Source organism: Eretmochelys imbricata, chromosome 1 (assembly GCF_965152235.1).
Source record: "Eretmochelys imbricata isolate rEreImb1 chromosome 1, rEreImb1.hap1, whole genome shotgun sequence".
NCBI classification, from domain to species: Eukaryota; Metazoa; Chordata; order Testudines; family Cheloniidae; genus Eretmochelys; species Eretmochelys imbricata.
This window is the reverse complement of record NC_135572.1, coordinates 167,529,775-167,542,768: the sequence shown is the minus strand read 5'-3', so window position 1 is coordinate 167,542,768 and position 12,994 is coordinate 167,529,775. Positions and strand designations below refer to the sequence as shown.

The 12,994-nt window shown below is 39.6% G+C and overlaps 1 protein-coding gene across 4 annotated transcripts in view; it reads right to left on the bottom strand.

Moving 5' to 3' along the window:
* TIAM1 (TIAM Rac1 associated GEF 1) overlaps positions 1 to 12,994 on the bottom strand; it is a 97,295-nt gene that overhangs the window by 74,234 nt on the left and 10,067 nt on the right. For all 4 annotated transcript variants that reach the window (XM_077819403.1, XM_077819395.1, XM_077819413.1 and 1 more), the window contains exons 2-3: positions 7,220 to 7,667; positions 2,980 to 3,152 (exon numbers count right to left, since the gene is read on the bottom strand). In XM_077819403.1, the coding sequence (XP_077675529.1) occupies positions 2,980 to 3,152; positions 7,220 to 7,667 (621 nt within the window). The remainder of the gene's footprint in view (positions 1 to 2,979; positions 3,153 to 7,219; positions 7,668 to 12,994) is intronic.

The following is a 12,994-nucleotide window of genomic DNA, read 5'->3' as shown; positions in this document are numbered from 1 at the left end:
TTGGTCCAATAAAAAATATTACCTCATCCACTTTGTGTCTCTCATATCCTTGGATCAACGTAGCTATAACAATGCTGCAAACATATCTGGAGGAATGTCAACCTAAAGAGGTCATGAAGAAGAATTATCTTGACTTAAGGCACTGGACTGGTACTCAGGGGAGTTGGGTTCAGTTCCCAGTTCTGCCACGGACTTTCTGCGTGACCTTGGACAAGTCACTTAAGGCCTAACCAAAGGCTCCCACTGATTTCCTTGGGCTCTGAATCAGGCCCTTAGTCACTCTTTGCCTCAATTCCTCATGTGAATAGTGGAGATAATATTTCCCCACCTCACAAGGTGTTGCAGGGATAAATTTATTACTGTATGTGAAACACTCAGATATTATGGTGATGAGAGCTATTTAAAATCCTTGTTTTCCCCTATCATGTCGGCAGCTAAAATTGCAGCATTTCCCAGACTTTGGAAAGCTAAACTCACCTTCAGGAACATGAAACTAACTATACCCACCTTTGAATCCAATCTGTATTGTTAAACCCTTCTTAATTCACATAACTTTTATACACACCCTGCTGATCCCTTGCACTTACCTCTCTCAAAGTGTGCATATCTGGGGGTAGCTGGAGGTGTGGGGGGAATGCTGGACAAGTGTATGTGACAGGGGTGCTGTTTCATGGAAGTCCAGCATTCTAATTTGAGATTTTTTTTTTTATAGCTAAAGAAGATATTTCAAGTACTCCTTTTTCATCCTTACAAAATAAAACGTAAATCGCCCTAACCCCCTTACTAAGCCCTCACTAATTTACAGCATATTGTAAAACAAAGTTTTATAGTCAACTATATGTTGTAAGAGACTCAATAGACTTCATTTGCATGTCAACCTTTAACAGTAATCAAATGAGTATTTGTCTTGTGGCTAAAGGACCTGTGAATAGCATACAACCTTGTTCTAATTAAGCCTATTTATCCATAAATATCACCACCATCTGTTTTCTTGAGCCACTAGCAATGAGGAAGAGGAAGACTTCCTCTTCCTACTCCACCAGAGGTTATCATTATTTGCTAAGGACCTGATCCAATTTTCATCAATATCAATGAAAAGATTCCCAAGGAGGCCCAGTTCAGGAAAGCAATTAAGTATATTCTGAATCCCCCTTTACTTCTATGGGACTCAAAGGTGTGTTTAAGATTAAGCATATGCTTACATACTTTCCGGAACAGGGTTGATTTCCTGAGTTCCCAGAAGCTGGATCGGGCCCATATTGAGAGAATTAACGTTATACCTCTTTCTTCGTCCTCTATTGATACCATAGAAATTGTATTGCATTTCCATGTTAAATCTAAACAAGCTCACAGCAATCTACTCAGCTCTTATTCCCTTAGGAATTCACTAGAATCTGCCACCAATCCTGGTGATGAGTAGAGCCTAATTTGGCGAACAATGCTACTGAAATAATCAAACTGTTTGTGGAGTAAAGACTGCTAATTGAGAGTCAGGATGGCAGAAGCTAGCCCTTATTGTATAAAACCATTCTTTGTACAGATGATGGAGGAAAATCATTAAAATAAGAAAGTATGTTTTATTGTGTGATCAACTATATGGTAATCTACAGTTCAATAATAATTGTAAAATGTCCTATTTCTCTTTTAAAATAGTATTTTAATGTCAGATTCATTTCTTGTTTGGGGTTTTTTTGTTTTGTTTTTTTGGGGGAGGGGCTGTTTTTTGTTAAGCACTTTAACTCTTTTTTTGGACACAGAACGGGCTAGTAAGCACACAGGCCAAGAGGATTGCTCTGCCTCCAGTGGAAAGGAAAAACCTTGTAAACAAGCTGCATGTATCTCAAATATATGTGGTGTTGCAAGATGCACTGAACTTCTGGTAAATGCATGCGACATCCACATGTAATGGATTTGTGTAGGCATGATAGGAACTGACTGAACAGGGAATTATAATGTAGGAGATGTCTGATGTCTCTGGACACAATGCAGTGAGAAAGGTTGTTACAAAAGGTATAATATTAAACAGTGGCTGTATGTTTTCTCTAAGCCTACAGTCTCCATTGGATAGAAATAATCTACTACAGTTCCCTAGTATTTTTTTTAAACTAAGTAATATAACATTTTGTGTTGTATGAATCTATGTGTGCGTGTTATTAGTAGCTAAGAAACACTGTTGAACAGCAATGTACATGCTCCAGCAATTCTGTGTCCATCAGATTAAGCCCTAGGGTGTCAATAACTTACAAATTATTTCCACAATTATGGCTGATTCCCCTTCCCTTTCCCCAAATCCACCACTGCATTTTCTTCTAATTCTGCTCCTTTAGAGTTACATGGATTCCATTATGTTGGAGACCAAAAAAAAAAAAAAAAAAAAGGGGGGGGGGGTCATAAGTCACAAGAAAACAATAATTTACTTTGAAAAGGTTCACTTTTGCTCTTTCCCACATAAAGTTACTTGAAAATCTAGTTATGACATTATGACCCAGAGCTTTTAACGAATAAGGCCTTGAGTTGCCACAAAAGACATGTATTGAATGTGACCCTTTCTGTATTTAGCCTCTACTGGTATTAATTTTACAAGAAGGAAGGTTTTCCAAAAGAAATGCAAATGAAAGATTTTATACTCATGTAAATAGATCTGATGGGTGGTGGTGCTTCACAGCTTATTTAATTCATGCTGAGGCTACATACTACTGTATTTGCCCCCTGGATGGAAGCACGCCAAGATGACAAAAAACACCTCCTAAGAGAAAGCATTAGGGAGGGGGAGAGAAAGCAGCGAAGAAAATCAAATATTAAGGATTTACATTCCCAAATTGTCACTAGACAAAAAAAAATTCACTGAATTCCTGACCCCACTCAAGTCCATGGGAATTTTGCCATTGATTTCAATGGGATCAGAATTTCACCATGGTCTGCAAGATGAACAAAAAAGTTAAAAAGAACAATTCTGTGTAACCCAAGAACAGAACGAACCTGAAAGAGAAATGCATCCCCAAGGGAATTACTGAGGCAGAAAACAAAGTCTTTCTTTGGGTGCTCGGGCACTGCTTGCACGATACTGTTTTCCACCCAGACAGCGTGCTTTGGGATACTGTTGTGGTCTATTCCAGATCTGCCATCACTCTCATAGAAGAATAATGTACATCCTAGGAAAAACACAAGAAAGACATTAGCAAGCAGCACATTTAAATACCATAAAACCACATCTATTCAACGCTTTGTTGCAAAAGAATGTAGCACTAATACTCTGAGTCCTCCAAAAATGAAAATTAAATCAATATATACTTGGGCAGCTATAGCAATGCCTTTTTATGGATCTTCCATAATGACTACTTAAAATCTATTGGTCTGGTAGGAGACATCAGAAGGAAGTTTTTCAGTACGTACCATCCAGTTCCAAGTAACACTGATGTCAGTCTTAAAGGTAAATCTCTTTCCCACCTACTGACAATGTACTGCTCTGCATTTGGAAACATGGGTGAAATGCTTAAAAGTGTCTTTCTACCTATATTTGCTTCCAACCATACTTTACTGCAATAGTGTTAGCACCTTTGGTACAAACTCTCACATGCCTTTTTTTGTTTCTTTAAAAACACTGTATTCACCATTTAATTTTATGTCCTATTTCTCTTTCCAGAACCTGCCCTCATTTCTGCCTTCATTCAGGACAATGAAGAGCTTCTGTCAGGCACAGCAGTGGCCTGTGAACTGACAAGCATTGTCCCAGGAAAGCTAAGCTGGGACATGCTCCTCTCTCCGCCCACCAAGCAACCAGCTTGAGAAAAAAGAATGGCAGGATTCAGAAGAAGAGCCAATGCAAACCTGCTCATGAGTAAGGTTGGTGTGTATGAGCCTTTTTGGAGGAAAGAGATGGTGGAAGCAGGAATTTGCATGTGGATAGGCCTTGCGCTACATCGGTTGGACCTGACTCCTCGCATCATCAAAAGCCAGCAATACCATAGAATGAATTTAGTGAATATAGCTACCCATAAACTACAGTGACACTAAGGGATACGCTTAGACCACTGCTAAGAGAGATCATTCCATCAACATACTCTTTCTTCTTCCACCCTCAAATGTGAAGGTGCTGGACAACAGCCTTGGAGATGTGGATTATTCACAGAAGCAATACGTCACAAGCCAAAGGGTATGAGAGGATACTTCATTCACCATTCAACTCTTGGCTTCACTGCTGAGATTGCCAGCGAGGGTGCCTCTCTACCCTGCCTGCTCAGCCCCGATAGTGCACTGCCCCAATAGTGCACCCAGGGCATGCTGTGGGATGTCCATATTCTAACATCGTTTGGGTTTTTATTGTTGTTGTTGGGTTTTTTTGTCTGTACCATGGATGGAAAAATACAGGTAGAGATGGAAGCTGTGAACACAATTCTCTAAGGTGGCTCTGTAACCATGTTGCCCTATCAGTGTGACAAAAATTAAAAACCCCAGTGTCAGAAGGTGGACTCCCCTCAGACTGCCAGACTACTGTGATATGGCACAGTTAGCCTTATAGAGTAGACAGGCCATCAGGGAAACCATTGCCCTGCTTAAACTGGCTTGCAACTACTAGTTACTATGTTTCCTTGAAGGCAGGGATCAAGGTTTTTTTAATGAATAAGTGAAAAAATAGATTGGACTGAGTTATCCCCGCTGAAAAAAAATTAATGAACAAAACCAAAAACACCTTGTTCCCCTGCAATGTTTTAGCTATTGATCAATGTGTTATCAACATGGAGGAAAAAAACCCTGTGCATTTTAGGTGAAGACAGACTATAACTTACAGGCTTCATGCAAAAAATCTTTACAATTTTCAGGCAAAATATAGTTAGTCTGTAACTCCAGGATTTCTGCAATTTCTGCTACTATTCAATATTATGTAAACATTTTAATTTAATAATGAAATCTCTAGTCTTTTCTGTTGAAAAGTGGTCAGAATGAAAACTGATGCATGGTGAAAACTGATGCATGGTTACCCCCTTAACCCAACACTGCAGAAAACTATTTGCAGCCAAACACTAGCAGCTGTTAACTACAAAGCTTAGTTTAAATGCTACATTATTAAGCCACACCAATCTAAGACACAAACATTTGACTTGAGTCAAAGCACTTTAAAGTAATATTGCCTTTATGCTCATCCTTCCCCTTTTTCCCCCTCCCAGATGGCTCTTTGTTTAACAATTCTTCACAGCCAGCCTTTCCTGTCACACTGCCTCAGCTAGAAGGAGATTAGGGGTTCTCTCCGCTCCCTCAGCCGTGGAATTTCTCTTCTTTTATTTCCCTAACCTACATAACAATTGCAATGAAGGGCTGGCACTCACAATTTGTTTTTAAACTGCTGCTACAAACATTGGAACATGCCACCTGGCAAGAGTTGTGGAGTCAGAACCTATTCTTCATCTCTGGAGCTCAGCAGGTACCTTTCCAATGGCTAGTCTCTAAGGGCCAGTCAACATAAAAAAAGCAAAACTATGTCAGGGAACCTAGTTACAACATGGTTTTCCCCTTGACCTGGTTAAAACATGGTTCCATTTTGTACACAAGACTTGGCCATGCAAAAACCTTTGGTAGTCCTATCTACATTATGAAATAGAGCTGTGTTGTTACCAGTCCCCTGACAATTCTACTCGTAGTGTACACAGGCTCTTACAGAGCTGGGAAATGGATGACTGAGTCCAAATATGAGCTTGGTTTCTCCACTTGGCTGTTTAAGATGATTGCGCAGAGATTCCCAGAAGGCTACTTTACAGATCCAATTTTAACCTAGTTTGCCCGTTTCTTTATTATTGTTATTATTTATTTGTATTATAGTAGTACCTAGAGGCCCCACCCGAGATCACCACCCCATAGTACTAAGTGCTGTACAAACACACAGTGAGACAGAGCCCTGGCCCCGAAGAGCTTACAGACTGGTCAGGACAGAGAAATGGTAGTAGGAGAAAAAGACTCACAGAGGTCTTTCCAAAGGTCACAAAGCAGGTGTCTGAACCACAAATAGAACCAAGGTCTTCTGAATCCCAGTCCAGTGCCCCATCCACTAGGCCACACCTGCTGTTCCTGTTCATACTATTCAAGGCCTTGTCCGTACTATGAGCTAAAATTGTACTACAGTTATTTATATTCTTACAGCATGCAGAACCCTCAATCAGGATCAGCACCCCATTGTGCTAGGCACTATACAAACATATACGAAGACACAGTCCTTGCCGCCAAAGAGCTTACCACTGACTGACAGCTGTCACACAGTGGGTACTAGCTCAGTTCTAGCACCAACTCCATGATCACAGCAGACAGGGATTTAGTTTATAACACTTTTATAAACATGCTTTTCAGAGAAAAAGCATGCTGGTCGGGGAAGCCATGCTAGATCCAAGGGTTGCTAGCATGATTTTAAGCACAGTACAGACTCTGCCTTAGAAGCAGCACAGCAACTTAATTTTGACAAAAGCACATACCACAATTGTGAGTGAGGGAGTGGCCATTAAAAAAATCCCCAAAGAAAATCAGAAACATTCTCTGATACTTCCCTACTAATTTTACAATTTTTTCCAGCGGCTTTTGGTAAGAGGGCTACTGGCATAGATTTTTGTTTCATAATTTCTTTTTTAAACAAGCATAAAAGAAACACTCATATTACCATTTAGTAGACGGGCCTCGTCTATTAAATGTGTAATCAAAGATTTCACTCAATTTAATAAAGACATTAAGACAATAAAGACATTTAAAGAAAGACATTTCTTACGTGTTGTAATGATGCTCACTTTGTAATATGGGAGCACCCGGTTAAATAGAGATCTGATGTTTATATTCCTGTATAATGTCTCTTTAAACAAGAGCTCACTGTTGTAATGATTATTGTTTTGATTCCGATAGTTACATGGCAAGGATTTGTAACCCTGTTAATTCCACATAAATAAATAAATAAGTAGTTTAAAAACAAAAAGTCAGCATTCAGGTACTTGTTTTGGATAGAAAACACAAAGAATTACACCTTAAGGCCCCAATTTTGCAGTTAGCTGTATCTGGGCACAGAGGTGTGCCCAAGTGGTGCTCACTGAGGGATCAGAGCTGAACTTTGCATGTTGATAAAAACATTTAAAAATTAAATCAGATCAAAGCCTCTAGATTTTGATGCTATAGGCCAAATTCTGTGCTAATTTACATCCTCTATGACCCTTTGATGCCTATTTAAATGAATAATGAAAATCTGATATACCTTTTAAGGAAACCCAATAGTGTTTCCATTTCCTGCGTGTAGCTGACTCCACTTTCTTATTCTTTTTGTGCACCAGAAAATTTTTCACTGCAAGAGCCCCAGCTTTCCGTACAGTGCCCTGGCCAGCTGTAAGGAGGATGTCAGACTGCCCTGGAGAACTCAAGGTACCACTGCTTTGCTCATCACTCAGGGTTGAAGCAGCCTCTTCCAAGTTCTCGCTGTTGGTGGTGCTCATTTCCAGCTCCCTTCGGAAGTTCTCATACACTCCCTGACGGAGCCCATCTCCTGTGGAGCTGCTGCCGCTGTCACTGCCAATGAAAGCTCGACTAGTCGTTGGAGAATAGCTAGAGTTTGTAGCATTTGAACGTCTGGAGAGGAGGTCTGTATCGGTGGTTGCGCCCTCGATCCCACTGTCAGCAAATTCACTCCCTTCACCTGCATTCACATCCTGATTAAAAGAAAGGAAACAACATCATATGAAGGTAGCTGATATATCATCCTACCCTGGCACTCTGAACAGGCTAAAAGAGCCTGAAGTTTCCCTGATTGTATCAAATTTCTTCACATTCCTACTTTGCTTGATATTGGAGCTTCCTTAAATTTGCCTTATGAAGACAAGTGGCTAGAAGAATAGGTATTCTAGCAGGGCTTCCAGCAACAATTTAGGAAAGACCAAACAGTTTTAGAATGTGCCCCACCACCAGAGTAAGTTGCGGGGGAGAGGGGAAACGACTTAAATTGTTTACCCTAGACTAAGTTAATGGTGGTAAGAGGTTTTCAGGAAAGAAAGCATGTGACAGCAAAAACAATGACAGTGTCTGGGGAAGTAGTCATCACCCATAAGGTTCAGAGAGGAAAACACTAATATTGTATATTCACACCTATAACTGAGACTATGTCTTAGGCATCCTATGATTGCCACTTGACATTTATATAACTGAAGATGTACATTTCCCATAGGTGGATATGTATTAAAAATTGTGGCATTCCCACTCTTACTACTCCCAGAAAGTATGTTGGGCAGCTTGATATCTCATTCCTTAGAAGAGGAGGAGACCTTAGGAGGAACATTTAACCGGAAAGAAAACTAACTTTTCCATCTAATGAGCCAATAAGGGTTTCCTACTGATATGAGAGCTACCCAAGAAGATGGTCTTAGCAACCTAAGGGCCCAGAGCAGCAACTGCTCCCTGCATGCTCCTGGCATAGCATGAGAACAGTCTGAGGGCCTAGAGGGTGTCAGAATGTTGAGGAATTCTGAACGCTGATTGGCTGATGAGAAGTTAACTTATAATGGAAGGACTCGTTCTTTATAACTGCTGCACATCAGCAGAGACTTGTGAGTCTGTCTATGTGCACTGTTTAGAAGAATAACTACTTCCTCGCCCATTCAGTAAATCCAGTTCTTCCAGTCAGTTTTGATTTCAATACATTCATTAATAAAGTAACTTCTTAGACCCCAATCCTGCAAGCTGCTCTAGACTGTTGTACCCTTTCATCCACACAGCGCTCCACTGACTTAAATCGGACTCCATGTGGGTGCAGAGATCCTCCTGCACAGAGCAGCTTTCAGGGTCAGGATCTTATTTACTGCTGTTCCGTACACCTGTTTGGAAACCATCAATCTCCCCAGTTCCTTGCAACACAGAGAATAAGGGGATGCTTAGAGAAACATCAGAGTCAGTGCTGCTGAGAAACCACCCATTTACAATCAACTGTCACAGACTGATTTTCTCATCTCATCTCAAAATGCAGAAAGGTGCAGGGAAAATACAAATTATTAATCTAAATTCTAAAATTCTCTGTGTCAGACATCGCACGTGTGGGAGATAGTCACAGCATTTCCACCAGTTTCACATCCATGCAATTCCAACTCTCTCAGTGGACTTTAAACTAGTATAAAACTAGAACACCTCTGTGCTGAATCAGGCTGAAGATATTTTAATGGATACAAATCAGGAGATTTATAAAAGGAACAACGAATACCTTTTGCACGTGGTTAGATTTTTTTTTTTTTGAGAAGTATGTGACTCCTATAAGTAACTAATTTCTAACTTGACATTGACCGTTGTGTAGCACAAGTTAAAAAAAATCACTTGAGTTTTTAAGCATATTCTAATATTAGGAAAATGTAGTTAATTGTTTGAGTCAAGTACTGATTTAATAGACATTTAGATTTCTAGTAATATTTTTATTCATGCTATGTAGTATGTATAAAGTTAATTCTAAATGTATTGCTTCTCTAATTTTTATTTAAAACATACAAAATAGTGTGTGTTTGTTTTTAAATGATGTGTCACTAAAACAGACCCATCAAAGCAGGGGATTAATGGAAATGGGATTTGCCCTCTTGGCAACGTTTATAAAAATTGTGCTTGATATGCTGTTTACCAGACCATTAGAGTTCTCTCAAAAAGAGGCATAATCGTAGTGGTCTAAGCACAGAACTGAAACCCAGGAACTCTAGAGTTCTAATCTTAGCTCTGACACAGATTCACTGTGTGTCATTGAGCAAGTCACATTAAGGCTGAGCCTTGGTTCCCACATCTGTAAATGGGGATAATACCACATGTCTCTCAGGAATGTTGTACCAGTTATCTGAAGTTTGTCAAACACTGACAAGATGAGAAGCTCAGCATAAATATATTATCTACACTCAAGAGTATTGTACAACAATCATTATAACCTTGTGGTGATCTATGGAATAGACTAGATGGTTCAAAAAGCTTCCTTTCAACTCAATGATTTTAGGATTCTAGCCTGTCCTCAATATCTCCTCACCAACACCCCAAGATCCTCTAAAAAACTGAGGTCTACACTACCACTTACTTTGGTATAACATACATTGCTCAGGGGTATAAATAAACCACCCCCATGAGCGACGTAATTTACATCGACCTAAGCACCGGTGTGGACAGCTACTACGTTGCTGGGAGTGCTTCTCCCGCCGACATAGCTACCACCTCTCATGGAGATGGATTTATAATGTCGACAGGAGAGCTCTCTCCCTCTGGCACACAGCGTCGTGTATTTAGTGTCGTGTACTTAGTGTAGACTAGCCTTGAGATTCTGGCCCTGAAGGGGGGTTAGAATCCGAATACCTAAAAGGGAGAATAGATCAAAACTTGTTGCCAGTTGATATTCATCCAGTACTGTTCGCCTTTAGACATTACAATGTCACATTTAGCGAGACAAGTATCTTAAATGGTCTGCAGTATAAGACAATTGGTCTATAGGTCAGTAAGGTTAAGAGCATTCATCAGACAGATTTTTTGCCTTCAGGCCTTATACTGTACTGTCTGCTGGTTCCCATCAGAGGGTTATAATCAGTTTGATTGTGTCACATGAAATTTTCTAATGACACTTTGAAATGTTATAATCCCCACACTAATAGAGTCTCAATTAAAGAGTTCAGCAGAAAGTCAGAAAGTCACGGAAGGTTATTATGCATTTTCGGAGGGGGGAAGGGGGAGAGTCAGAGATTGAATGTGTTGTTCGCTGAATCAAGTGGAGGACAGATGGGTTTTGATTAAGGAATAATAGAAAAATTGTCAAACTTGGGTGATTAAAGTTAGGCACCAAACTAACTAACTGTTTTAGTGACACTTCATTTAAAAACAAACACACACTATTTTGTATGTCTTAAATAAAAATTAGAGAAGCAATACATTTAGAATTAACTTTATACATACTACATAGCATGAATAAAAATATTACTAGAAATCTAAATGTCTATTAAATCAGTACTTGAATCAAACAATTAACTACATTTTCCTAATATTAGAATATGCTTAAAAACTCAAGTGATTTTTTAGTTAGACTTGATTATCAAAGGTGGTTAGCACCCATGGCTCCAACTGATCAGATCATCTAATAGAGCTAATATAACTTTAGGCACCCATTCTTCAAATTTTGGCCAAGAACCTGGTGACTGCTGTGCATGACACAGATATAAGGACAGTACTGTATGCTTCTATTAAAGAATACTCACATTTATTTCACAATTGCTCAAACACCACCCTAACACCCAGGATTATGGTGACACTAATGTCCTCTTAAAGGGAGACTGTCAGAGTTCTGGATCTGTTACAGGAAAGGACAGGAAGGCATTCTAATATCACAGGTTAGCACTTAAGGCAAAGAAGCACATTTCATTCCTTGGTAAAAGGAATTACCAGTGAACTGATTTGGAATTTACAGGTTACTACATACACTGTATAGGGATTTTATGTTCTCTCTGGAATTCATGTCTCTAGCTCATGACTACATTCTTTGTAACTGAAAAAACAAACAAACAAACCACCACTACACTTAGGACCTGATCCAGCAAAGTGTTGACCACATTACCGAAGGTAGGAGGTGTCTGATGACAACCATGCATGTGCTTTTGGAGCCTATGGTTTTTTGCTGTTTTAACAGAGTATAATTTGCCACTGGCAAATTTATTCTAGAGCTCCACACAAATACCACTATAGGGCTTCTTTTTGTTTCTCTTGGAGTTTGTTTAGGTTCTGACTAAAATCCTTGTCTAAAATCTTCTAAAATGCAGGAATGGCACCTGATAGTTTACTCTTTGCCAGGGAAATCCCCAATTTAAGCTCCCAGTCCTGCAACTAGTTCCCTCTAAGCAGATGCAGACGTGCACCCAGGCAGAGTCCCAGGGGAACCACATGCAGGAAGTTCATTGGAAGTCTCAGGCCAAAATCTGTATTGCCATCCCACCGCCTCTCCACTTTTATTTGCCTACCTACAGACCCGGGGAAGAACATCTGCTTTGTCTCAGAGAAAGAGAGCAAGCTATCTCCTTGAAGGCAGAGAAATCAAGGAGCTCAGCAGAACGAATGTTCATGTCTTAAATCTCAGAACCAGAATAGAATATGAACCGAACAAATACAGACATAGATGAGTTTGCCCTTGTGACTAAATTTTTGCTATTTGGAGTGTGAGGAGAAGGCAGGAGAGTTATTAGCCTATAAACTGAAATCAACAGAGTCCAGCAGGAGCAGTGCAGTCATCTAGAATAAAAATAGTACTCTGCTTAGCAAGTCAATAGCTATTAACCTAACATTCCAAGGCTTTTACCAGAACTTCTATGCATCTGCAGATGCAGAGGATGACGGAAGTACTTCCTTACATTCGCATCTGAGGATGCATTGGTTTTAAACGCCAGACTTAATTAGAAGAGGCTAAGCAGACTATAGAGTTGTCTATTAAGGGGCAGGGAGAAGATGTGCATAGCCACATAGATTCACTACAGATTTTTAAAATCTACAGTTAGATCAAATACCTTTAGCTGTCGTTACCAATGCTGACTGAAGACCAGCAAGAAGACTCCCTACTAGAGACAAGAAGAATAACCTTCATAAGAACCCTGCATAATGAAGTGAGAGTATCACAGCTTTGTTAAAGACACAGACCAAATCACTGATAAACCAAGACTTAGTGAAAACATTAGCAATCTAGTTATATAATACAATATTATATATTATTTGATACATACAAATACAAAGGTTTCACATGAAGTAAGCTAGGAGCAGGAGTATGATAGCGCTATTATACAATGTCAAGCAAGCAAGTAAACTAGATATTGTAGCGTCTGCACACTCATTAGATGCCAAAGATAGATTTGATCATACAGCATGGTCACATTTCTTGAAAATCCTTGATTTGTTCAGAAGACATATAAACCCTCATGTTTCAGAGGGTTACATCCCTAAACAATTCCTTCTTCACTTGGATGTGAATCACCCTTTACAAGTGAACCAAGTTCAATGG